Source organism: Lissotriton vulgaris, chromosome 4_1 (assembly GCF_964263255.1).
Source record: "Lissotriton vulgaris chromosome 4_1, aLisVul1.2, whole genome shotgun sequence".
Classification (NCBI taxonomy): Eukaryota; Metazoa; Chordata; class Amphibia; order Caudata; family Salamandridae; genus Lissotriton; species Lissotriton vulgaris.
The window spans coordinates 311633334-311656866 of NC_141691.1; the positions used below are offsets into that span (position 1 = coordinate 311633334).

At 50.7% G+C, this 23533-nt stretch overlaps 1 protein-coding gene across 4 annotated transcripts in view; it reads left to right on the forward strand.

Moving 5' to 3' along the window:
* Positions 1-23533, forward strand: part of ARHGEF6 (Rac/Cdc42 guanine nucleotide exchange factor 6) — a 1115823-nt gene that overhangs the window by 640412 nt on the left and 451878 nt on the right. For all 4 annotated transcript variants that reach the window (XM_086918632.1, XM_086918633.1, XM_086918635.1 and 1 more), the window contains exon 11: positions 4782-4841. In XM_086918632.1, the coding sequence (XP_086774758.1) occupies positions 4782-4841 (60 nt within the window). The remainder of the gene's footprint in view (positions 1-4781; positions 4842-23533) is intronic.

Genomic DNA, 23533 nt, shown 5'->3' on the forward strand with positions numbered 1-23533 from the left:
GTGGCGAAGGCTTGGCTGGAAGAGCGAAGTTGGCGGGCGGGGGTGTAGAAGGACAGCCGAGAGTTGAGGCAATCTGGTCCGATGTCGTAGAGTAATTTGTGTGCGTGGGTAAGCAGTCGGAAAGTGATCCTCTTATTGACGGGTAGCCAGTGGAGGTCTCTCAGGTGACCAGAGATGTGTTCGTTGCGTGGGATGTCTAATATGAGCCTGGCTGATGCGTTTTGGATTCGTTGGAGTTTCTTCTGGAGTTTAGCGGTGGTGCCTGCGTAGAGGGTGTTTCCGTAATCCAGTCGGCTCGTGACCAGAGCATGGGTGACTGTTTTCCTTGTTTCGGATGGGATCCAGCGAAATGTTTTTCTGAGCATGCGAAGAATGTTAAAGCAGGAGGAGGATACGGCGCTGACTTGTTTGTTCATTGAAAGTGAGGAATCTAGGATGACGCCTAGGTTCCGTGCGTGGTCTGTCGGGATGGGTGCTTTTCCGAGGGCTTCCGGCCACCAGGAGTCATCCCAAGCCGAGGGGGATGTGCCTAAGATGAGGACTTCTGTTTTGTCTGAGTTCAGTTTCAGGCGGCTTTGTTTCATCCATTCTGCGACTTCTTTCATTCCTTCGTGTAGGTTAGTTTTGGCGGTGCTGGGGTCCCTGGTGAGAGAGAGGATAAGTTGAGTGTCATCCGCGTAGGAGATGATGTTGAGATTGTGTCGGCGAGCGATGGCCGCAAGGGGGCTCATGTAAACGTTGAAGAGGGTAGGGCTGAGTGAGGATCCTTGTGGTACGCCGCAGATGATTTCAGAGGCCTCGGACTTGAATGGTGGGAGGCGGACTCTCTGGGTTCTTCCATTGAGGAACGAGGTGATCCAGTCAAGTGCTTTTCCTTGGATTCCGATGTTGTTGAGGCGTTGTAAAAGGGTGCTGTGGCAGACTGTGTCGAATGCTGCAGAGAGGTCAAGGAGGATGAGGGCGACTGTGTCTCCATTGTCCAGTAGAGTTTGAATGTCGTCTGTTGCTGCGATGAGGGCGGTCTCAGTGCTGTGTTTTGCTCGGAAGCCAGATTGTGAGGGGTCGAGGGATTTGTTGGCTTCGAGGAAGGCGGCGAGCTGGTTGTTGACTGCTTTCTCGATGACTTTGGCCGGGAATGGAAGAAGCGAGATGGGGCGGTAGTTTTTGAGTTCGGTGGGGTCTGCTGTTGGTTTTTTCAGAAGGGCGGTGAGTTCAGCGTGTTTCCAGTCATCCGGGAAGGTGGCGGTGTTGAAGGAGCAGTTGATGACGTCTCGGAGGTGCGGAGCTATGACGGAGTCTGCTTTGTTGAAGATGTGGTGAGGGCATGGGTCTGTGGGGGATCCAGAGTGGATGGAGTTCATCAGGCGGATGGTGTCCTCGGTGGAGATTGGGTTCCAGGCGTTAAGGGTGTTAGCGGGGGGAAGATGGTCTGCAGATGGTAGGGTGGGTTGGCTTCCGGGTTGGTTGTCGAAGCTGTTGTGGATGTCGACAATCTTGTTGTGGAAGAAAGAGGCTAGGGAGTCGCAGAGGGTTTGAGAGGGGGTGATGTCGTTGGAGTTGGCCGAGGGGTTGGAAAATTCCTTGACGATGTTGAATAGTTCCTTGCTGTTGTGGGCGTTGTTGTCAAGTCGATCCTTGAATGATGTTTTCTTGGCTTTTCGGATCAGTTGGTGGTGAGTACGAATGGCGCTTTTGAAGGCATCCTTGTTGCTGGTGGATGGGTCTTTCTTCCAGGTCTTTTCAAGGGAGCGGCACAGTTTCTTGGATTTCTTGAGGTCATCGTTGAACCATGAGGCCTTCTTGTTTCCAAGTTTGTGAAGACGTTTTTTCAGTGGTGCTAAGGTGTCGGCGGTGTTGGATAGCCAAAGGGTGAGGTTGGAGGCGGCTTCGTTGGCATTAGAAGAGAGGGCTGGGGGGTTAAGAAGGAGCGATGAGGAGATCTGGTCGATGGTGATTTTGTTCCAGTTTCTTTGTAGAGTTGGTTGGTGGTGGTTGATGGGTTTTGGTTTGTTGTAGGCGAAGTGAACGCAGCTGTGGTCAGTCCAGAGGAGCTCCGTAGTGTGGCTGAAGGAGACATGATTGCTGGAGGTGAAGATTGGGTCGAGTGTGTGACCTGCGATGTGGGTGGGGGAAGTGACCAGTTGTTTAAGTCCGAGGTTGGCGAGGTTGTCTAAGAGGGTGGCGGTGTTGCGGTCGTTGAGCTTTTCGAGGTGGAAGTTGAGGTCTCCTAGGAGGATGTAGTCTTTGGAGGGGAGCGCGTGTGGGGTGATGAAGTCTGTGATGTCTTCACTGAATTTTGCGCGGGGTCCTGGTGGTCTGTAGAGGAGGGTGCCTCTGAGAGTTGTCTTGGGGTCGATGTGGATCTGGAAGTGAAGGTGTTCGGAGTTAGCGAGGTTGGCGTCGGAGTTGGTGGAAATGCGGATGGATTTCTTATGGACGATAGCGATTCCTCCTCCTGTATGGTCGGTGCGGTCCTTGCGTGTGATCTTATAGTCTTCAGGGATAGCGATGGCGATGTCAGGGGCGGAGGAGGCGTTCATCCATGTTTCCGTTAGGAAGGCGACGTCAGGAGAGATGGTGTCTAGTAGGTTCCAAAGGTCAATGGCGTGCCTGTGGACCGAGCGGGTGTTGAGAAGGATGCATTCTAGGTGGTTGGGGTCGGGAATCTGTGGTGTGGTCGTAGCGGAGATGTTGTCGGTGCCGCTGAATCTGCAGGAGTAGCAGGAGAAAGGTCCATGGGTGTGTCCAGGGGCGGCTTGAACGCAGTTGGGGGCGCGGCCGGGGTTGAGGGCTAGGAGGGTGGAGGCATCGTAGGTAATGCGGGAGGGCTGGGCAGCGCGAGGGGCAGGGGGTCTGGCGCTGGGCGCGGTCCAGGCGCGGACGGGCGTAGACGGGCTTACCTTTGGCGCACCTTCGGCGCGGATTGGGCGCGGTCGCTGCGCGTGAACGCTGCGCGCGGGAACTACTGTCATATATGGAGAATGGAGGGGGAGGGGCGAGGGCGGTTCAGCTGGGAGGCGGGGCGGGCTAAGGAGGACGACAATAACAACAAGATGGAGGCGGAGGGGTCAGACCGGCAAGAGGGCTCGGGGTAAAATGCTATTTATGCACAGAGTCGCGCTAGCAAGACCAAATGTTAATGAGCAAAGCGGCAAAATGATCTAAGCAGTCTGCAACAAAGTAACGTTGTCAATTACACAATGCAGGTCGGCAATTACACTATGTGAATGGGCAGCGCGGTAAATTAAGCAGGCAGGCGGCAATCAGAGCACACAGAAGGCAGTAATAACAGTCAGAGTACAGAGTGAATGAGATGCGCAGCAAAACGATACCACAACAGCAGCAGGGGAGCGACCACTCGGCTTGGGAGCAAGGAGTGAGTCACGGCGCTTCCAGGTCAGGACGCGCTGTTTGTTGATTGTGGGAGGGCGGTTCAGCTGGGAGGCGGGGCGGGCTAAGGAGGACGACAATAACAACAAGATGGAGGCGGAGGGGTCAGACCGGCAAGAGGGCTCGGGGTAAAATGCTATTTATGCACAGAGTCGCGCTAGCAAGACCAAATGTTAATGAGCAAAGCGGCGAAATGATCTAAGCAGTCTGCAACAAAGTAACGTTGTCAATTACACAATGCAGGTCGGCAATTACACTATGTGAATGGGCAGCGCGGTAAATTAAGCAGGCAGGCGGCAATCAGAGCACACAGAAGGCAGTAATAACAGTCAGAGTACAGAGTGAATGAGATGCGCAGCAAAACGATACCACAACAGCAGCAGGGGAGCGACCACTCGGCTTGGGAGCAAGGAGTGAGTCACGGCGCTTCCAGGTCAGGACGCGCTGTTTGTTGATTGTGGGAGGGCGGTTCAGCTGGGAGGCGGGGCGGGCTAAGGAGGACGACAATAACAACAAGATGGAGGCGGAGGGGTCAGACCGGCAAGAGGGCTCGGGGTAAAATGCTATTTATGCACAGAGTCGCGCTAGCAAGACCAAATGTTAATGAGCAAAGCGGCGAAATGATCTAAGCAGTCTGCAACAAAGTAACGTTGTCAATTACACAATGCAGGTCGGCAATTACACTATGTGAATGGGCAGCGCGGTAAATTAAGCAGGCAGGCGGCAATCAGAGCACACAGAAGGCAGTAATAACAGTCAGAGTACAGAGTGAATGAGATGCGCAGCAAAACGATACCACAACAGCAGCAGGGGAGCGACCACTCGGCTTGGGAGCAAGGTGGGGTAACTAAATTGATAAGCAACTAGCTAAATTTAGTCAAGTTGGCTGTGAAGCAAATTATAACAGCCACATATTTGTCATTATCAAAATTAGGCAACTTGGACACAATACAATTGGGATTGTATCTGGATTTAAGAGTGTCAACATAGCCACAGTGTGCAACCAGGGTCCCCCTACTATTCTTCGTTTAATATATTTTAGCTCCCTTCAATTATACTTTTTTCACAGGAGATAGGCTGTGTGAATTCAGAATAAAAGCAGCTCTTATGATGAATATTGCATTTGGGGATTTGAGGATTCAGAAATCAGTGTGTTTAAAAAGCTGATCATACGTCGCTATTTCTTAGTTTGACATGTCACCTCATTTCCCTGTAGTTTCCTTTTGCATGGGCCAAACTAGCACTTCGGTTGTTCTCATTTCGAATTGTAGCAGGCTCCGCGATTTATGAAATGTCAAACATGCACGGATATTTAAGCTGTATTGAGAAATCACTGAAAACGAAACCAGATCTGCTTGGATGCCTAACCCAAAAGTATATTTCTTCAACAGGAGGCCCACCCAGACTACCAGGATGTTCGGAAAGCGATATCCACCTTCAAGAATCTTGTGGTATGTGACCGTAATTTATCTTACTAGCGGTTGTAAAGTCATATGTGTCACGATGCTGGGGTTGCCATCTTTTTTTTATTTTTTATTTACCATTCCTATGTGGTAGGCGATGTATGCCCTTCTTAGACTGATAACATGTAAAAAAAAATAAGGGAATTATTTAGAAAGGAGCAACCCAACATAAATTTGCTGCTGCTGGACCCAGCACAATCATCAAATAAATATAAAGAGGACGTGCAATGGAGGGGGGAGGAACAACAGAAACATGTGAGAGCATAAACCATACCTAGGCAAAGGAAAAGAAATTGATGCAAATGCTTGAATCGGTCTATAATCAGTAGATTTCCTGTGGGAAAGATTATCTCCCATTCTTTCTAGCTTTTCTTTGTCATTACATAAAACAACCAACCAGTCCAGCTCGAATTGCTGGTCCACACCGCCTTTGAATAGGAAGACAAGTACCCAAGACGGGCTTCTGTCTTGCTATCCCCAAAGCTGATTTACTTCTTGATACAGGGTGATACAGCTACCCTAGGACCCTATGACCCAAACCAGAGCATACTCTTCCCACTTGGGGACACTGATTTCGACTGAGAACAAGTGAAGAATGGTAATGCTTACATTTTAACCACTCTCTTATTTACTGGGAACCTATTTGGGCAGCATTCCATCCCACTGTGTAGTTAACCCCTTTATCACACAAGGAATCAGCCTTAGCAAATCAGTCTAGGCCGTACTTTAAAAAGTTAATTACGATTACTGTGCTTTCTTGCAGATTCCGCATCATATACTTACCCCAGACTTTAGGCTAGATCTGAAAGAATAAGAGCAATTTAATTTCACCACCACTAGGTAATGCTGATGCAGAACCTGCCATAAATCTGTAAGACATCACAACCAGGACTGATGGAGTCAGCACGGCTTTAGGGAAGATTTAGCATAACAGGCCTTAGTTTCTGTACTCCAGGGAGAGCATGTTGTGTACTGAATTCGCTTTTAGATTTTTTAATCATGGAATTTGGCCCCATCTAAATCATTTCTTTAAATATACATTGGTCTGTGCAACTACCTGGCAGACTGTGTGGGCCACATTATGAAACATGTGGTGCATTGTCCTTGGTGCGCTTAGTATTCTGGCGAGCTGGATCAAGGCTGACCAGGACATTAAGTGTGGACTCTCAGACTACTCCCCCTTTCCCTAATAATCTATCACTCTAGATATCATCATCCTGCCCATAAAGAGTTCCTGGCCGTGTTGCACTCTGATCCTTTTCACCATATCTTCTACAAGATGCATCATGGCAAGGGGACCCGTTATTGCTTGCCGGCCTTATGCTAAGAACATTGCCTATTCAAGTGTGTAATAGTCATAGCTTTCTTTCCTTCTACACGTCATTACACTTTCTTATTAGCCTGCTCGGGTTCTGTTCAGACCTCTTCTCAGCTGAGGTATGGGTCATCAAGCCAGGTACCAGCTCCCAAGGGTTGGATGAAGGGGTCGGTCCTTCAACTGGTTCTCAGAGGCTATAAACAAATAAGTACGTGATCTGGGAGCCATACTATCTGGATGCCCATCACAAAATAGTGCTGGACGTCCCTGGCAGTTAAAAGCCTGGGCGTAACATGGGTTACAGCGATGAAGCCCTTGACTCAGTAGTACCTGACCGCACTAAATAGAAAAAGTCAATTGTTTTGTAATTTTTTAAAAGATTCCGACACACAATTATCATGAAGAAGGCAAGCTAGGTTGTTTTCCACAAGACTTCCTTTTGTAGCAGGGAAGTACTTGATGCTGAGCTAGAATGCTAATGCGATTGGCAATGTTGAGGCACACTATGTGCAGGTACACAGCCAAGATGATGAATACCTTCAAGTGCTTGTCTTGAGCACTTGGGTCAATATCAATAGATTACATTTGAGATATGACCCATTTCAGCAGTTTTGTACTAGTACAAAGAACAGTTATTTGACAGCATTATTACATTCCAAATAAAAAAGGAAAATGCTACTTCAGGTTTTAATTAGAGGCCACACTAGGAAACATCTTTCGAGTTGGTGATCTCAATGGGGGCGTGTAGTTCTTGAAGTATGAAGGAACTATCAACCAGATCTTTGTATGTTTGTGATGGTAAGATTAACATGACAGTTATAAAAGCATAGTTGGATAGCCAGAGGCGCACACAAGACCCTCTGGCTGAATGATTACTTGAGCCTTTTTGTAAGTGGAAGACATGCACTTAAAATCTGCATTCAACTTCTAGTTTACGGACTGTCTCATCTTGGACATCTGAGTAGGGTCCTCCTGTCAATGCTGATTTATTGCTGGTGATTTTTGCCACCCTGTGCCAGTGACTTAAGACACCCTCTATTGACCTGTTAGCTGACAGAGAGAATGTGCTATTTCATCTCCTGAGCTTTCACATATAAGTTTAGAGGGTCGGTTGTTAGATGTCTGTGACCAAATACCCGTGTTGTTTTAAATGTTTTATAAAGATGAAAAAGAGAGAATATCAAATCCGTATTCACTGAAATATAAATACTTTTTCTAAATATCGACACGAATCACTATGAACATCTGTGTTCTTTTTTTCTAAACACACCATACTAACAGTGTGTTGTAAACTGACTAAAATAGTTCAATTTGAAATGCTTATACTATGGTGCCTGAGATCAACAAAAGGAAAGAGGACAGTTAGACTCCCTCACCTCTACTATAATTCAGTCTTCTTATATTTCCTGTATATTACTTACCCCCCTGCCAAATGCCCTCTAGAAGCTCTCCCTGTGGTCATCGTTTGGCCGTCTGACTGTCCATTGTCTTTTAATCCATTACGAAAGAACTGTCTGGATGGATATTCATTGTTCTCTGACACGAGTTCATGGGCAGGTGCCAATGCAGGTCCCTCAAAATGTCTGTATTACTCTTCCTCCTGAGGCTTCAGGCCAGGACTTGGGTCTGGTTTTATTGTTTTTATTCACCACCAGGCTGGTCGTCATTCTTATAAAGATCTAATCCGGATCCACTTTACATGTAGGGCATATGCTCACTGAAGTATACGCTCCATCACACTCATTCTCAAGAATGTGATTTATTATTGACTGACTATCAGACTCTCTTTTCAGGCCCATCTCCTATATTCTTCCAACCCCAGTGAGTGCAACCCTATAAATAAAACACATATAGACGCTCTCTCACTCTCTTTCGCCCATGTACAGGAACCAGCCTCTTGGCAGGTGATCCAAATCTTCTTGCACTATGCTCACTTCTCACCAGCGTTGAGATTCACCATTATCGCACTGTTTCTCTTTTTAGATCAACTACAACTCTTACATGGATCTGCTTCACTGATTGCTCACTCCTTCAAACTTTCTGCTTACTGTTCTTGGCTCACCGCCACACAGCAGGGCTTACTTTGCTCTAAACAGGGCAGTTGATGTTCTTGTATCTACTGTTCAGGAAGGGTGGTGTACCTCAGATCAGATTTCTACAAAACTCTGTTCTTGGTAACACCCCTGGGCTCTACACTGGCACTGCTGTTAGTATATTCTCCATTAATGGAATCTCTTGATCTGGCACCAGTCTCTGAGTCTCTAATAACTGATTACAAACAGAGCTCAGGACTGCTGCAGCAGCTACGAAGTCTGATTAGTTCCACCCTTAAAGATTGGTCTTTATGCTTTCCTTCTCTTTCGTCCTTCCCAAAGTGTTCACACTGATCTGATAGGAATAGGTGATTTTGTGCTGGGAGAGAATGTGCTTGTTTTGGGGGCGCTAGAGGGCGCCAAGCAAGATGGCCGCACTTGCGTGAGGCTCTTGCTGTTCGGGCCACCATCCGACTGGTATCTGTGTCATCTCGTGTGAAAAATGGCTGAAAGATACTAGGCTGGCTTAGCGGATGGTGCGGCATTGTGCTGGGGCCGAAACGATGGAGAATCTGCTGCAGAAACCCGGAGATCCGCCATTTGAGCCCGGAGCTGCGGCCCACATAATGGCCGCGGCCGATTGCTAGTTGTGGAGGGACGCAACTGTTGTCCGATTGCAGCGGAAAAGGTGCCAGGCGCAATTATCGGAGACTGACACTGCTGGCCGCCGACCCTGCTTGGTATGAGACAACTGCCCGTGGCCTGCGATCACACTGGGACAAGAGAGGGGCATTGTGCGGGAGGCCCCGATAGGAAGAGCGCTGCGGCCGTGCGCAGCAACAAAAGAGGTGAAGGCGCCCTAAGTTGCCCAGTGCTGACAGACGCGACCGAGCCGGGGCCTGCCTGAGGCGAGGATAACTGCGCAGTGAAGAGGGAATGGAGAGGCGGCGGAGAGGAGGCGCACGGGGAGCACTGCTGTAAGACCCCTCCCGCCCTGCGGCCCTGGGAGCTGCGCGGACTGCCGGTGGGCCTTTGCTGAACCTCTAGGCAACGGTCCGGTCTACATGACTGGACACCTGCGGGGGCATACCTGAACTCCACCAACTGATCAGCCTGCCGGGAACTCCAGACCGTGCTGCTGCATCTGCGCTGAGGGGGAGATCCCCTGTCTCACCGTGGACCAGGGGGCCCGGACCGCTGCAGCACTGTTGGGAGGCATAGCGGAAACGGAGCACCCCGCGGCTGGAGAAGGCCTGGCTCCCGCTGTCACCCCCTGTGGGTGGCCTGTCCTTTAAGGGACTTTTGGAGCTAGGCAGGGCCACTGCCTGCCTGGGGGTGCACGCCTGTGGATATCTCTCCATCCCCCACACCGCGAAAAGCGGCCCGGACCTAAATGACTGCCGCTGCGGGGATCAGAGTTTGCTGAAGCTGTCCCCCACCTCACCCCCCCTGCTGGGAGATTACCTGCAGCCTTAGTTGAGATGTGGCCGGATCCGAAAACACGCTGCTTAGGGAACGCTTGGCTGCTGCTGCAAATTGGAATTAAGCTTCAACACTGAGGGGCTCTCTAGATGAGGATCTGCTGGGATACTGTCCCTTCTGGCTGCTTTGGGCCCGGTTGCCCACTCTTGCCCTGCCGCCACGCTGAGGAAACTCGCACGCGCCAACCTCACAGCGACATGAGGCTGCCTGACCCTGTGAGAGTTGACAGACCCCCTCCCTTTGGCTCTGGTACGTTCTCACGCAGAGCTTTGAGATGCGCAAGGCCACCCGTTCACAGACGGACCAGGAGGACAGACACGCGGAACCCCAGCCCCCCTCCACTGCGGACTTTAAAGAACTCCTGCTCATCATGCAGTCCAGCCTGACCTCCATCAAGTCAAAGATAGACTCCATGAATGCAAGGCTGGATGGGGTCATGCACGGGGTGGATAAGCATGAAGACTGGCTGACGGATGTGGAGCGCCGCATTTCGGACCTGGGGGACTCCGCCACTGCGTCCCGGACATCAGATATGGAGAGGGTCTAAAGGTAATAGCAGCCAAGAATGAGAATTTAGAATCCTGCTCACACGTAACAATCTCCGAATTCTTGGGGTTTCTGAGACGACAGCTACAGGGAGGATGGAGGACTATATTGAGCGTCTTCTTATAACGCTATTTGGGAGGGAGGCCTTCTCACCGGTCTTGGTGGTGGAATGGGCGAACCACTCACTATCAGCACGACCTGTCCCGGGTGCCACTCCCGGCCCATCATAACCAGGATACTAAATTATCGGGACCGCCCTCCGCCTATCTAGAGACCACTAGCAGCTCCGCTTTGAAGGTATGGACATCTCTCTCTACCTCGATTTTACCATGGCAGAGCAGGAGCAGAGGAGGAGGTTGCTTCCAGTCAAAAAGAAACTACAACAGCTCAGTTTGCCCTACGCCATGCTCTTCCCAGCACAACTTAAAATCACGCACATGGGGAAGCAGTTATTTTTCAACACTTAACAACCAGCACAGGATTTTCTCAAAACTCTGCCTAAGCGGCCGCCCATCACACCTCTCCACCCCCGGATGACCACGGTGGCGCCTCCAACATAGAATGAAAAACAAAAAGAGAAAAACGTTGCACCGGTCCTACATTGTGTGCTGCTTTGAAGATGGGAACTTGCTGCTGCAATATGCCTTTTCCGAGAAGGAGCTCATCAGTCATAGCTGTTGAGCGCAGGGGGAGAACGGAGACAAAAAACAATGAACAGTTTAGTTTGCACTGTCTTCTGATGTGGGTCCCTCCCCCTGACCAGCGCTGCTGGGAATGCAATTCCCTCAACGAAACTGGATTGGTAAGTTCTCTGTTTTACTGTTGTGTCCTGCAAGCTGGTCATGACATTATCCTGGAGGACTTCTATATCCTCGTGATGGTCACCTTTTAAGCTATAGACCTTCGATACGAACTGGCATGAGCTGACCTTCTAATGTTGCCCGAACGCCCTCGCTACTGGGAGGAGGCCCTGGTTGCCCTCTGGAAATCCACCCACAAGGTGACACCTAAATACTGTTATTGTATTTTGAGTGGGGTAGAAAGGTTTTGGTTGTTTTGAGCTTCTTCCTCAGTGTTTATGGTTTTGGCTGAAGTTATGTGGTCTCTCGAGACACGAAAGAGTGGGGACGGGGGGAGGGTAGAGGGCCATAGCAAGATTGGGCTGCTGGTGTAAGAGGAGGGAGGGGGGAAGTTAATTTCTTGCCACAGAATTGTACTGTTTAATGGTTTGCTACAGGTCACTGGTCACCTGCTCCTGATTGCCAAATTGAGATGCGACTGCCAATTGACACACATCCCTGCTGACTATATGTTCCCGTGTCTGCTGCCATGAGTGACCCCCTAACCATCCAACATACCGGTTCCTCACGGGGCATGTGCAGGGCCTGGGTGACCCACGCAAGCGCCAACACATCCTAGCCTACCTAGATCGCCATGATATCCAGTGTGCAATGATGCAGGAGACACATTTTAATCCTAATGCCACCCCCACATTTGCTTCTCAATGGGCCAGCTTTGCCAGTTTTTCTTTCTACCCATCGTATGCGCGAGGCACGTGCATTCTCGTGAGGAAAACTCTCCCTTACATTCATACAGGGGCTATGGTGGACAGACAGAGTTAATACTCCATCGTCTGGGGCATGTTTAGCCACACAGACCTTCACATTTGTCTCCTGCTATGGCCCCAACTCCGACGACCCCGAATTTTTCTGACTACTCTGGGGTAAAATCCTGGAAATAGGCTCCACACACTTGCTATGGGGAGGGGACCTGAATGTCACCATTGATCCTGCACTGGACCGCTCACACCCACAACCACACCACTACTCTGACTCCCAATCCACTCTGAAATTGATCACTGCTGATCACAAGCTCGTTGATGCATGGCGACATATGCACCCGATGCAGAGGGAGGGAACTTGGTTCGCCGCGGTCTGGGCCTCCTGGTTCAGAATAGATGCATGGCTTATCACTAAAGGGCTCATCCTGTGGTTGACACATGCCATCCATCTTCCCGCACTTATTCCGATCATTCCCCAGTGCTCCTCATTCTCACTCCTCCGCATGAAAGCTCCCGTTTATTGAACTGGCGTCTAAATCCGCTTTCCCTGATTGACCCAGTCTTAAAGAAAGAACTTGAACAGGAGATTACGGACTTCTTCCCGCGCAATGAAAACTCGGTGACGCACTACTCCACAATTTGGGAGGCATTTAATATTAATATTAATATAACCATCCGTGGCTTGTGCATTGCCAAGAGCAGGGGAATCTTGAGAGACATCAGGACAGGCTGAGGCGGCTTGAGGCTGACCTTAAACTTTTTGAGACTCACAGCCCTGACGCCTGAGCTGCAGGCGCAGTTCAGGAGCACATTAAATGAGTACCAAGACACAGCTGAAAGCGAGTGAAGTTTTGGGAAAAGTACTGGAGGGCGCACCAATACGGAGAGGGTGGTAGGCCAGGCAAAGCGTCGGCGTTCCTAATCCGTCCCCCGTGGTTCTCGAATACGGTCCTCGAAGTCGAGGACGAGGATGGCCAGGTACACAGGAATACAGCGGATATCGTGGCAACCTTCTGTAGATTTAATAAGTGTCTTTATAAGACTCAGAAGGACCAATCTATTGAGTTTGAATCCTCTTTTTTTTTTTTCCAAAACCAGATTTTATTGACATTTCAAATATGGATTGCGGAAACATTCACAGCCCTCCAGACACTGGATAGGCTGTAAGCAAATAATCAAGAATCACAGTTGCAGCAGTCAGCATAAAAAGCTGGATAAGAGAAATGACATTAACCTCCCGGATCCCCCCCTTCAACCCCACAACATCCCCCCACCCGGTCCCCACCCCCACCCCGTTCACGATGGTCACCAGAATCTAAAACAACATAAGCTGTACAGAGATGTTGATGCACTCTCACTCTTGCCCCGGTACTCATGGCAATTGATCCACTAGTGTATCCTGCTGCGGCGGCGGCTCCAGCCACCGCCCCCTATATTCTGCCCACCTCTTCCAGATTTTATAATGTTTTCTAGGGCAGCCGCGGGCCTCAAACACGGGGCGTTCCAGTCCCATGCAATAGTCCATGCCCCGTTTCCAGACCCCAATCGGGGGCAGCCCCGGATCTTTCCAGGCACGGGCCACATCCCGCTTAGCAAGAGTAAGGCCTAGGAGCAAGAGATGCCTCTTATTGATGTTGCCGCCCACCTGCTCCAAGACATGCAGAAGACCCAGCTGCGACGTGCGCGGGAGCTGCCAGCCCAGGACCTCATCCAAGCAGTCCCAAACACGCTTCCAATATCGGGCTATAGCCCCACATGTCCACACAGTATGCAAAAACGTGCCCATCTCCCTACCACACCTCAGACAGTCAAGGGATGCAATCAGTCCAGCCCGCCACAGCCTCTCTCTCTCGTGTAATATGCCCTGTGTAGGTACTTAAATTGGAAAAAGCGCAGCCGCACTGCGACAGCCGCCTCCCTCGGGGCCGCAAGAGCCTCCCTCCACCCTTCCTCATCAATCTCACCCACATCTCTCTCCCATTTAGACCGTAGGCCATCCAAGGAGGACGCACAGTGTGTGACTAGGGATTGGTATATGCATGATATCTTCTTCTCCGTCAACTCACCCATGAACAGTTTTGCCTCTATGGGACTGAACTCCGGTAGGGAGTCCAACCCCTCCAAAGCGGGGGAGATAGCAAGGCGAAACTGCAGGTATTTGAAGAACTGGGTACTCGGCATTTCGAACTCGTCCCTCAACTCCTGGAAGGACTTAAGGGTCGTGCCCTTCATAACGTGTCCCAACGCCGAGATTTCTATCGAGTCCCAGCCTCGAAACCCCGATAGGGTTGACAAGGCCGGCAGGCGGCCATTCTGCCACAGCGGGGTCTCCCCAGTCAGCCTATTCCACCACCCCATACTACCAAGCGCCCGACGCCAGACCTGAAAGACAGTTTGCGTAACCACGGGAGCTTTTTCCTTTTCCCGGCTGAGTAGAGAAGTGTGTGCAGGGTGTCGGGTTTCATTAAATACCTCTCCAGAGCATACGCCGGGTCGCCCCGATCCCCATACCACCATTCATTAAGTATCAAGAGATGGGACGCCTGGTAGTAGGATAGAATGTCCGAAGACGCCAGGCCACCGCAGTAGGTAGACAGGAAGCAGGTGCGAAGGGCCACACGCACCGCCCCCCCAGCCCAGAGGAAGCGGCCCAGGGCCGAATTGACCTGGCGGAACCATTGTGGCAAGATAGGATATGGGTGATTCTGTAGTTGGTAGAGCAGGCGCGGGAGGGCGACCATCTTAAAGATGGCCGATCGGCCATATAGATTCAAGGGCATACGGGACCACGTCTTCATGTCCGATCGGACTCTGTCCCAAACCGGAACAATATTACGCTCCCACGATACCCCAGGGATGTCAGTCAGGAACACCCAAAGGTACTTAAAGCTTCCCGTCGCTATTTGTAGAGCCGATGCCCAGGCACCGGGAGCTACCCTGCTGCCCAGGGTCCACAAAACTGACTTCCTCACATTGAGATTCAGCCCAGAGACCTCACAAAACACTCTCATGATCTCAAGAATTCTGAGACCTGACCTGTCGAGGTCTGTAAGAAAAAACAGTACGTCGTCCGCGTATAGCACGATGCGGTCCGACGGACCAGCCTCCCACTCGAACCCCCTCATCTGTGCATCAATTCGCACCCATGCCGCAAGGGGTTCCATTACGAGAGCAAACCGGTATGGCGAGAGCGGGCAGCCCTGCCGGGTGCCCCGCCCGATGGGAAAGGCGTCTGAAATCGCAGTGCCTGTAGGTACGTCCAGCTCAGCGAATCGAAGGCCCTATCAATGTCAGCCAATAGGAGCGCCGCCTGGGTGCCAGTGGCTTTCATCATCTCCAGAGCTACTTGGGCCCGCCTGATGTTGTGCCTAGTGGCCCTGTGGGGCATGAAACCAGCCTGGTCCGGATGGACCAGAGTGGCAATGAGGGGCAGGAGACGATTGGCAAGCGTCTTCGCCAGAACCTTCGCCTCTATATTTAGGAGAGAGATAGGGCGGTATGATTCGTGTCTATCCGGCGGTCTCCCCGGCTTGCAGAACACCACTATCTCGGCATGTCTCCAATCTGACGGCAACCTACCTCGCTCCCTTGCAGCATCCAACGCCTTCTTGAAATGGGGCCCTAACTGAAGGTGGTATTTCCGCAGAAACTCGCACGGGAAGCCTTTCGGCCCAGGGGCCTTCCCGGCATTCAGCTCGCCCAATGCTTTGCCCAGTTCCTCCGCGGACAGAGGGATCTCTAGATCATCACGCTCCGTGGCGGGAGATCCGCCAGAAATTTGTCCACATATGCCGCCGAAAGGGAGTCATTTGGGGCGTATTGAGCCTCATAGTAGTGCGCAAAGCTGGCAGCCATGGTCCCAGGGTCAGTGATAGGGGTCCCGGCCTCATCCATCAGCGCTGGCAGTGTCTGAGCCTGGAACGCGCCCTGGCACAGCCTGTACAGCATAGAGCTGGATTTATCCCCCCACTGATATATTCTACTCTGCGTCGCAAGCCACATATGGCGCGACTCCTCAAGCAAAATAGAAGCAGCATCATTCTGCGCCTGCAGGAGCCGCCGCGTATCCTTCTCTGCCCCCGTCTCCGTAGACCGCACTTCCAGAGTGCGGACGCGGTCTTTCGCCTTCTCCAGGTCTTCCTTTCGAGTCCTACGGGCCCTTGCACACCAGGCTATGTCTACTCCTCTGATTGTTGGCTTCATGGCCTCCCATAGAGTCACCGCATCTGAGTCCGGCTCCTCATTCTCTTCCCAGTAGTGAGCTATGGCTTCACGCATATGGGATTGGTAATCATCTCGTTGCAGATGCCAGGTAGAGCGGCGCCATCGAAACGGCTGTCGCCGCCTGTCAAGGAGGATATCAATCGTGACGGGGAATGGTCTGAAAGCCCCCTGGGCAGAATAGCGGTCGACGCCACCCTACCGATGACGGCGCGCGGGACATACAAATAGTCCAGCCGCGAGAAGGAGCGATGTACCGCCGACACGTAAGTGAATTCCTTACTGTGTGGGTGTTGGCAGCGCCAGGCATCCATCCATCCCATACCACTGACCATATCACTCAGTTTCGTAGGGGCAGCCACTAGCTGTCCGCCATCAGACCTCAAGCGATCCGCAGATCCATCCATTACATCATTCCAGTCGCCGCCTATCACCGACAAGACGTTCGGCACCTCGGCCCAGATCGCAAACAGCTTCTCCACTAGTGACCATTGCAAGGGGGGGGGAGCATACACACTATCAAACACCACTTGTTCCTCACCAATCATTCCTTTGACGAAGACCTACCTGCCCTGGGCATCTATCCACTGTGAGGAATGGGTATAGGAAACCCTTCGGTGGACCAAGACCGCCACCCCCCGGGACCCCCGGGCAAAACCTGCATGGTATACCTGGTGATACCCATAACGCTGCAGACTCAAAGTCTTCGTACCTAGGAGATGAGTTTCCTGTAGCAGGAGGACGTCAGCCTTTTCCCTTTCCCCCTGTCGCAGTACAGCCCCTCGTTTGATTTTATCGAGCATGCCCCTCACGTTCCAACTCACAATTTTCAACGTAGCTCTGGGGAGCTCCAAGGCAGGACCCCTAACCGCCATTCAATGCAAATGGGCGCAGCCGCCCGGGCATAGGAGAGCGCAATTGCTCATATGACAAGAGGCGAACCTGGTGAACCATCGTGTGTGAACATGTTGCCCCTGTGGACCCAAACATCGTGTATCCCCCTCCCCCAACCCCCAAACCCAACCCCAACCCAACTCCCAGCAAACCGACCCCCCCCCCTCCCCTATACCTCAACAACATTGAAGTACATGTCGCGGTGCAGGAGCGCCCTAACCCCCAACGGGAGGTCAGCGGCCACCCACTCCAATGGATCCCCAAGAACCTCTCCCCCAACAGTCCCAACTACCCACCCAGCTAACCGACTCCCCCCCAGCATCTCCCACTTAAGTAGGAGGCAAAGCCCTTATAGAAGAGCTATCTGAACCCCCCCTGTTCCCCACACCGTCCCAAGACTGACAAAGTATAGCATGCAGCAATCACACAGTCTAGTAGTAAGCCGCAGTCCAAACAAACTTAGGAAAACCTTCTCCCAGCGGGAGCCTGTAATCATCACGAGCAATTTCAATCCCCTGAGGTACCACCGTCCTTGCCAGAGTGGTCCGAGTCTGTGGGCGCGCCATCTCGCTTCCCACCACGTGAAGGGGAGCGTTTTCGCGACATTGACCTTCTATTTCTTCTGCTCTTGGCAGCTGGATCCTCCCGCTCCGGCGAGGGGCCCCTTGAGTGGCCCGGGTTCAGACCCGGCTGAGCGTGCGGCCGGACCCTTACTGTCTCATCAGTCCATTTAAAGACGTCCTCCGGTGTGTCAAAGAAGTGAGTGGAATATTACCCGCAGGCGGGCCGGATACAGGAGGGAGTATTGGATCTTCAGACCTCGCAGTTTTGCATTGGCTGTGATGAACGAGTGGCGTTGTTGCTGCACGATCCTGGTGTGATCCGGAAAGATCATTATCTTCTCATTTTCAAATAGAAGAGAGTCCTTGGTCCTTGCCTCCCGTAGGATAGTGTCCCTGTCGTGGAAGTTTAGAATCCTTGCAATCACCGGTCTGGGCTGCTCCCCCGCCGGCGGTTTCTGCGTCAGGGCCCTATGTGCACGCTCAATCACAAAGCATTGTGACAGTACATCGGGGGGAAGCTAGGACTCCAACCATTGGGACAAGAACAGTTCCATGTTTCCCTTCTCGCAACCTTCCGGAAAGCCCACGAAGCGTAGATTGTTTCTGCGCGCCCGCACTTCCACATCTTCCACGCAGAGCGCATGGCCTCTCTGGACATTTTCCATCGCCGCCATTTTCCGCTTCAGGGTTACGACGTCGTCCTCCACCACCGATATCCTGGATTCGGCCTCGGTAATGCGCACCGCAGCGTTCCGCAGGTCCTGACGCAGGAGGGTCACATCCGCGCCTACCGCCCCGATCTTGGCGTCCAGCATGTCCCTGGACTGGGTAATCGCCGCCATCATCGCCGCGTTGTCAGAGCCCGACCCGTGGCCTCCGCCCGAGGCACCCGACGCTCCACTCGGCCCCATAAACTTATCCAGTGTCCCTTGCTTAGCGGACCCGCTGCCGCCCCCACCTCTGGTCATGACCACAGCACCCCTGGGTCCAACCAATGTCCGAACAGTTGTGGCTAGACTCAGAGCCTACCCCGTACCCTTGAATGGAGGCAAGAACACACCACAGGAGGATCTCGGGGCCCACAAGTCCTCAATCGCCGGTCGGGCTCCACGAGGCGGTATTGGTGCACCGTGGCGTTTCAGCCGGACCCAGGCTCCGCTCTGCTTTACCCCACTTTTGCTCCAGCCACAAGCAGGGGTGTCTCGTGGGGCTACTCCAGTCCACTCAGCAAGTCACCACCAGTATCAAGCCGGGGAGTCCCCCTGCCCTGTCGGCCAAAGGTCTCGGGCACTCACCGGTCTCTCCTGGGCCATCCGCCGGCGCACCTCCCTGCCAACCAGAGTCACCAACCAGAATATCGTCCCGCCAGGGTCCACTCAGGATCGAGGCAAAGGGAGCACACCAAACTTCTGGGCACCGTCTCTCCAGCTGCTCCAGCCGCCCCCTCCGCCTCCGTACTGCTTCTGTATTTGCGGCTGGGAGCCTCGAAAATCGAGGACCCGGTCTCTCGGCCCCGATGTAGGCCGTAGTGCCCTCCAGCTGTCCCCGTACACCAGGGCAGTGCACCCACCACTGCCGGTGAGTCCGCCAAGCAGCTCTCTGTTCCGCCGTCAAGGGGGGGCCCGCCGGCCCAGAAGAAGTGGAGGCCCAGCCGGCCGGCGCGGAGACCCTCCGACCGGGAGGCGCCAAACTCTAGGTCCCGGCTCTCCCTCGGGGACAAGGCCGCAGACTGCCGCTGCCGCTATCGACACTGCAAAAGGTCCGGGAGCACCGAAAAGTGCACCGGACAACACCTCCTGCCCTCGGCTACGCTCACCGCTGGTGTGGGCAACGAATCAGGTCCAGAAGCCAGGATAATATGTCGGATAAAGAACGGGCCGGTGGGAGCTCTAACAAGCTGCGTCCACCATCGTCGCCCGTGTAGCCACGCCCCCTTGAATCCTCTTTTGAGGACACAGCGATTGCGTGGTTGGGTGATGGCCAACGGAAATTTTTATTACGACTTCACGAGGATGAGGAAATGGTGACAGCTATAATGCAGTAATCTTTTGGGAAGGCGCCGGGGCTGGACAGCCTCCCGGGGGTATTTTACAAAAACTTTCATCACCTGCTTATTCCGGTTTTGCGACACATGTCCGAAGAGGCTAGAGAGTCTATGCGAGAAGCACACATTATCTCTATTATCTCCATACCCAAGCCAGGTAAAGATGATACGTATTGTGACTCTTACAGGCCCCTTTACCTAATAAATGTGGATGCGAAAAGCCTAGCTAAATTAATTGCCAACCGCATCAGCCCCCTGATGACCGCATTGGTCCTCCCGGACCAGTCGGGCTTTGTACCTACAAGAGGCACCTCCCACAATTTGCGAACACTGTTCACCCTGCTACAAGAAATTGGACCGGAGACGAACACCGCAGCAATACTCCTAGATGCCACTAAGGCGTTTGACTCCCTGGAATGGGATTACCTAGCCTTTGTACTGCTGTGAATGTGATTCACTCCCCCTCCCTTTCTGGACTGGATTAACCTGCTGTACTCGGGTCTGCGGGCAAGGATCCTTCTTAACGGGATGCAATCAGCCCCTTTTGCGATAACCAGAGGCACTCGACAGATGTGCCCTTTGTCACCCCTTGTATTTGCCATTGCAATTGAACCATTAGCGGCCAAAATAAAACAGCACCATCGGGAGTACGTCCTGGTCTACCCGGAAAGACAAATTTTAATATGCCGATGATCTGACCTTATACCTGAGAGACCCCGACGTCCGCCTTAATTCAATCCTTCAACTACTGATACTGTTCGGCAGACTGTCAGGAATAAAAGTGAATTGGGGGAAATCCCAAATATTCCCCCTCACTGACTCTACCCCGTGCTTCGAGCCAGACTATCCACATGCCTGGTGCGCAGATTCGGTCACGTATTTGGGCATCCGCGTCTCCCATTGCCAGGAAGAATTGATGAGGGACAACTATGGCCGGGTTGGACCAATTCACGGACAAAATAACCAGGTCGATTGCGATGCCCTTATCCATGGCCGCTAGAGTATCTTTGATCAAGATGGTGATCTTAGCTAAGCTTCTCTACCTGTTCACTAATATACCTTATGCTCCGAGCCGCCATTTTTCTAACAGTATCAAATCACAGATGATCAGATTGACCTGGGGTGGGAAAACAGCCCAGATTGGCGTGGGAGTGTAGTGTAGTTATATATTCCTAATAGGCTCTGCGCATTGGAATAATATATCCTATAGATGTGATGTAGGACTTATGTCGACTAGGTCTCTATGGAAATATATTAGACTTAATTGTGAGGGCCAGCTAGATCAGAGGTCCCTAGAAACTTTCTCGAGTTCACAAGAAGGAATTTAGTTTCTGACAACCATATAAACATGACAACTTTGTTTCCCCAAGATGAAACTGATCTTCAGAGTCGTGGAAACAATAGATAGATATTTCACCCCAGTCAATCGTGCATGCTCCGTTTCGCCTGAGGTGCAGAGAAATAGATAGAAGAGCGTTTTCAATAAAAGGATTTATTGAACAGTCTTCTTTCTCGAGCATAAGAAATTAACTGCTACAATCGTAAAAATGGTTGCGAAATATAATACATACAGTAAAAAGAGTAGAACTAAATAATACTGTAAGAGCATTGTATGGTGCCTAGACCATAGATAAATACATGCATAAAAAACAGAGTCTAAAAGTTCTCAACTGGTGCTTCTAAAATACGCCTACCCGATGTACCTAACCTAAGCTTAGTATGAGGGAAGAAGTAAGTGAGGTGTAGCATAAATGTACTATTCTTTGCCAAGAATCTGTCCAAGATTTCTCTTAGGGTCTTATCAGCTCCGTACCTTGATTTAGAATGAAGAATGTCAGGCTCAGGACTCGATTTCCCAACAACCCGCAATGGCTCTTGGAAACACTGGAGCTGGATTTCTCGACAAGAGAAAAGACAGCGTCTCTCTCAGTGCGTCTGCTGGTGGGTCGGCTTCCTTCGGCACTTGCAGTAGCAGGGTGCGTCGGGCAAGTAGATAATCAAACTGCTCAAAACCACTGTGTGTTTGCTATGGCAAGTGTGGGCATATTTATACCTTGAAGGTGCCAAGATTGACGTAAAGGTGGACATAATAACGTCATCAAAGTCTTAGTACTTTGAAAACTCCATGAGTTCTTGGACAAGTCAGTATTCGAGCAAGGGGAAGTCCCTCGCTGATAAAGCAGAGTTTTCGAGAAAATCGTTGTAGATTTTCGGAACTAGTGGAAGAAGCCCTGCCGTATTTGGACTGCATGAGCTATGTCTAAATATGGTTATGATTCTTATGCCTATGTAAGGATATAGTGATTTATACCTATATCAGGGCATGAATTGGGAAAATTACAATAGGGTCCTAAAATGTTATAGAACACCCACTCCACGTTATCATGTTCATCTAAGTTCAAGCACTAAAACATATAATCTAGAGCATGCGTTTACAATCCCACCCAAAAATACATAATAGGCATTTAAAAAATGGTTGTACACATAAAATGAGCATTTATACAGTACGCATTTAAAAGCAAAAATTTCATTGTAACCATATGATATGATATTAGCAATGCTAACCGAATGAATCACAGAAATTACATTTATTAAATGGCTCTTAGTTACAGAAGAAAAAAGTCGAGACCATCCCATAGCAGAATATACAAACTGTTTTGGTATTGGTATGGGTATTAGGTCAATATCTTTCCTAGGAAATATTCAAATAATTCTTGTTCTCTAAGAATAGTTCTACTTAAAGCAGATTGCTTTGTGCCAAGTTCATTATGTTTTGGAAAAAAGTCAAATCAAATTGTAGAAAAATACAGTTCCAAAGTTACAAGCTTTTTGTTTTGAAAAAAGTGTAGGTTGAATTTCAGAGTTCAAAAGAATGCTGTGTGCTAACTTCAAAAGTTATTCTCGGTGTCAGGAGAAAACATTTAGTTGTCAAGGCTGGCAAAGAAATCGTCTACCACAGTAGATGAAAGCTGAACCACTTCAGTAAGAAGGTCAATTGTACACAGATGTGAAACATCGCCGTCAGCGTCAGTCGCATTAGCAATGTTTGCAGCAGATGGTACCTGTGTGCCTGTTGGGCCGCCTTCAGCTGGAATTGCCGGTGAGATCTCAATGAATGCTGTCAAAAGGATTGGTAGCCGTTGGGGGCAACACAATACATGAGCCTTTACCGGACTTAGTAAAGCGTCAACATCCGTTGGCATTGCTAATGGAAGTGTTAGACAGATATCTAACACGCATTCCTCTCCACAAAGCAAGCATCGTAGAACAGTTAAGATGCAATATTGCCAGATTGGTCTGAATGACAGGAACCATGTGGTATTCAGATCTCTCAAACGAGCCAAGCCAAGGATATGTGTTCTTCTTTCATGACATTTCTAGAAGAACACTCTCCATGGTAATTTGAGTATCGCTGGTGGCCGGTCTTGCCATAACTGAGCAGGAGGAATAAAAATAGGATCCCTGCAATGAGTCTCAAGATGAGAGGCAGGCTGCCGAACGCAGAGTGCACGACGTTAGGAAAGATGCCCAGGACTGCTTCAAAGGGTGCTAACAGTCCCGTCTTAAATACATGTACAATACCGCTGGTATCAGACATGTTTAAGATGCAACCTAACATTTCTGCGAAATGTATTGGGCAGTTTGTTGATAATAATGCATGTATCTCTGCAGAGGACCTTGCAACCTGCAGATCATACGTCTCTTTAGACGAGGTCAGTGGCACAGTTTTTTGTAAAAGAATGGCTTTCATTCTACTTAAAGTATCAATTCATAGAGAAGAGATGTTCAGTGAAGGCCATAGTGGCGACTCCCCATCTGTCTTCGTTTACGGAAACAATACTTGCATACAACAAGCGACCCTGGATGACACACTAATGAGATAGGCTATTCCTGGCATCATTCCACAACAGCTGTGATCATTCAGCATTATGTAGCTCCCATTGGAAAGCTTCCTAAAAATTGGATCTATCACTGCTGCCGGGGAACCCTGCAGGTGGCATGATAAATTGTTAGAAGA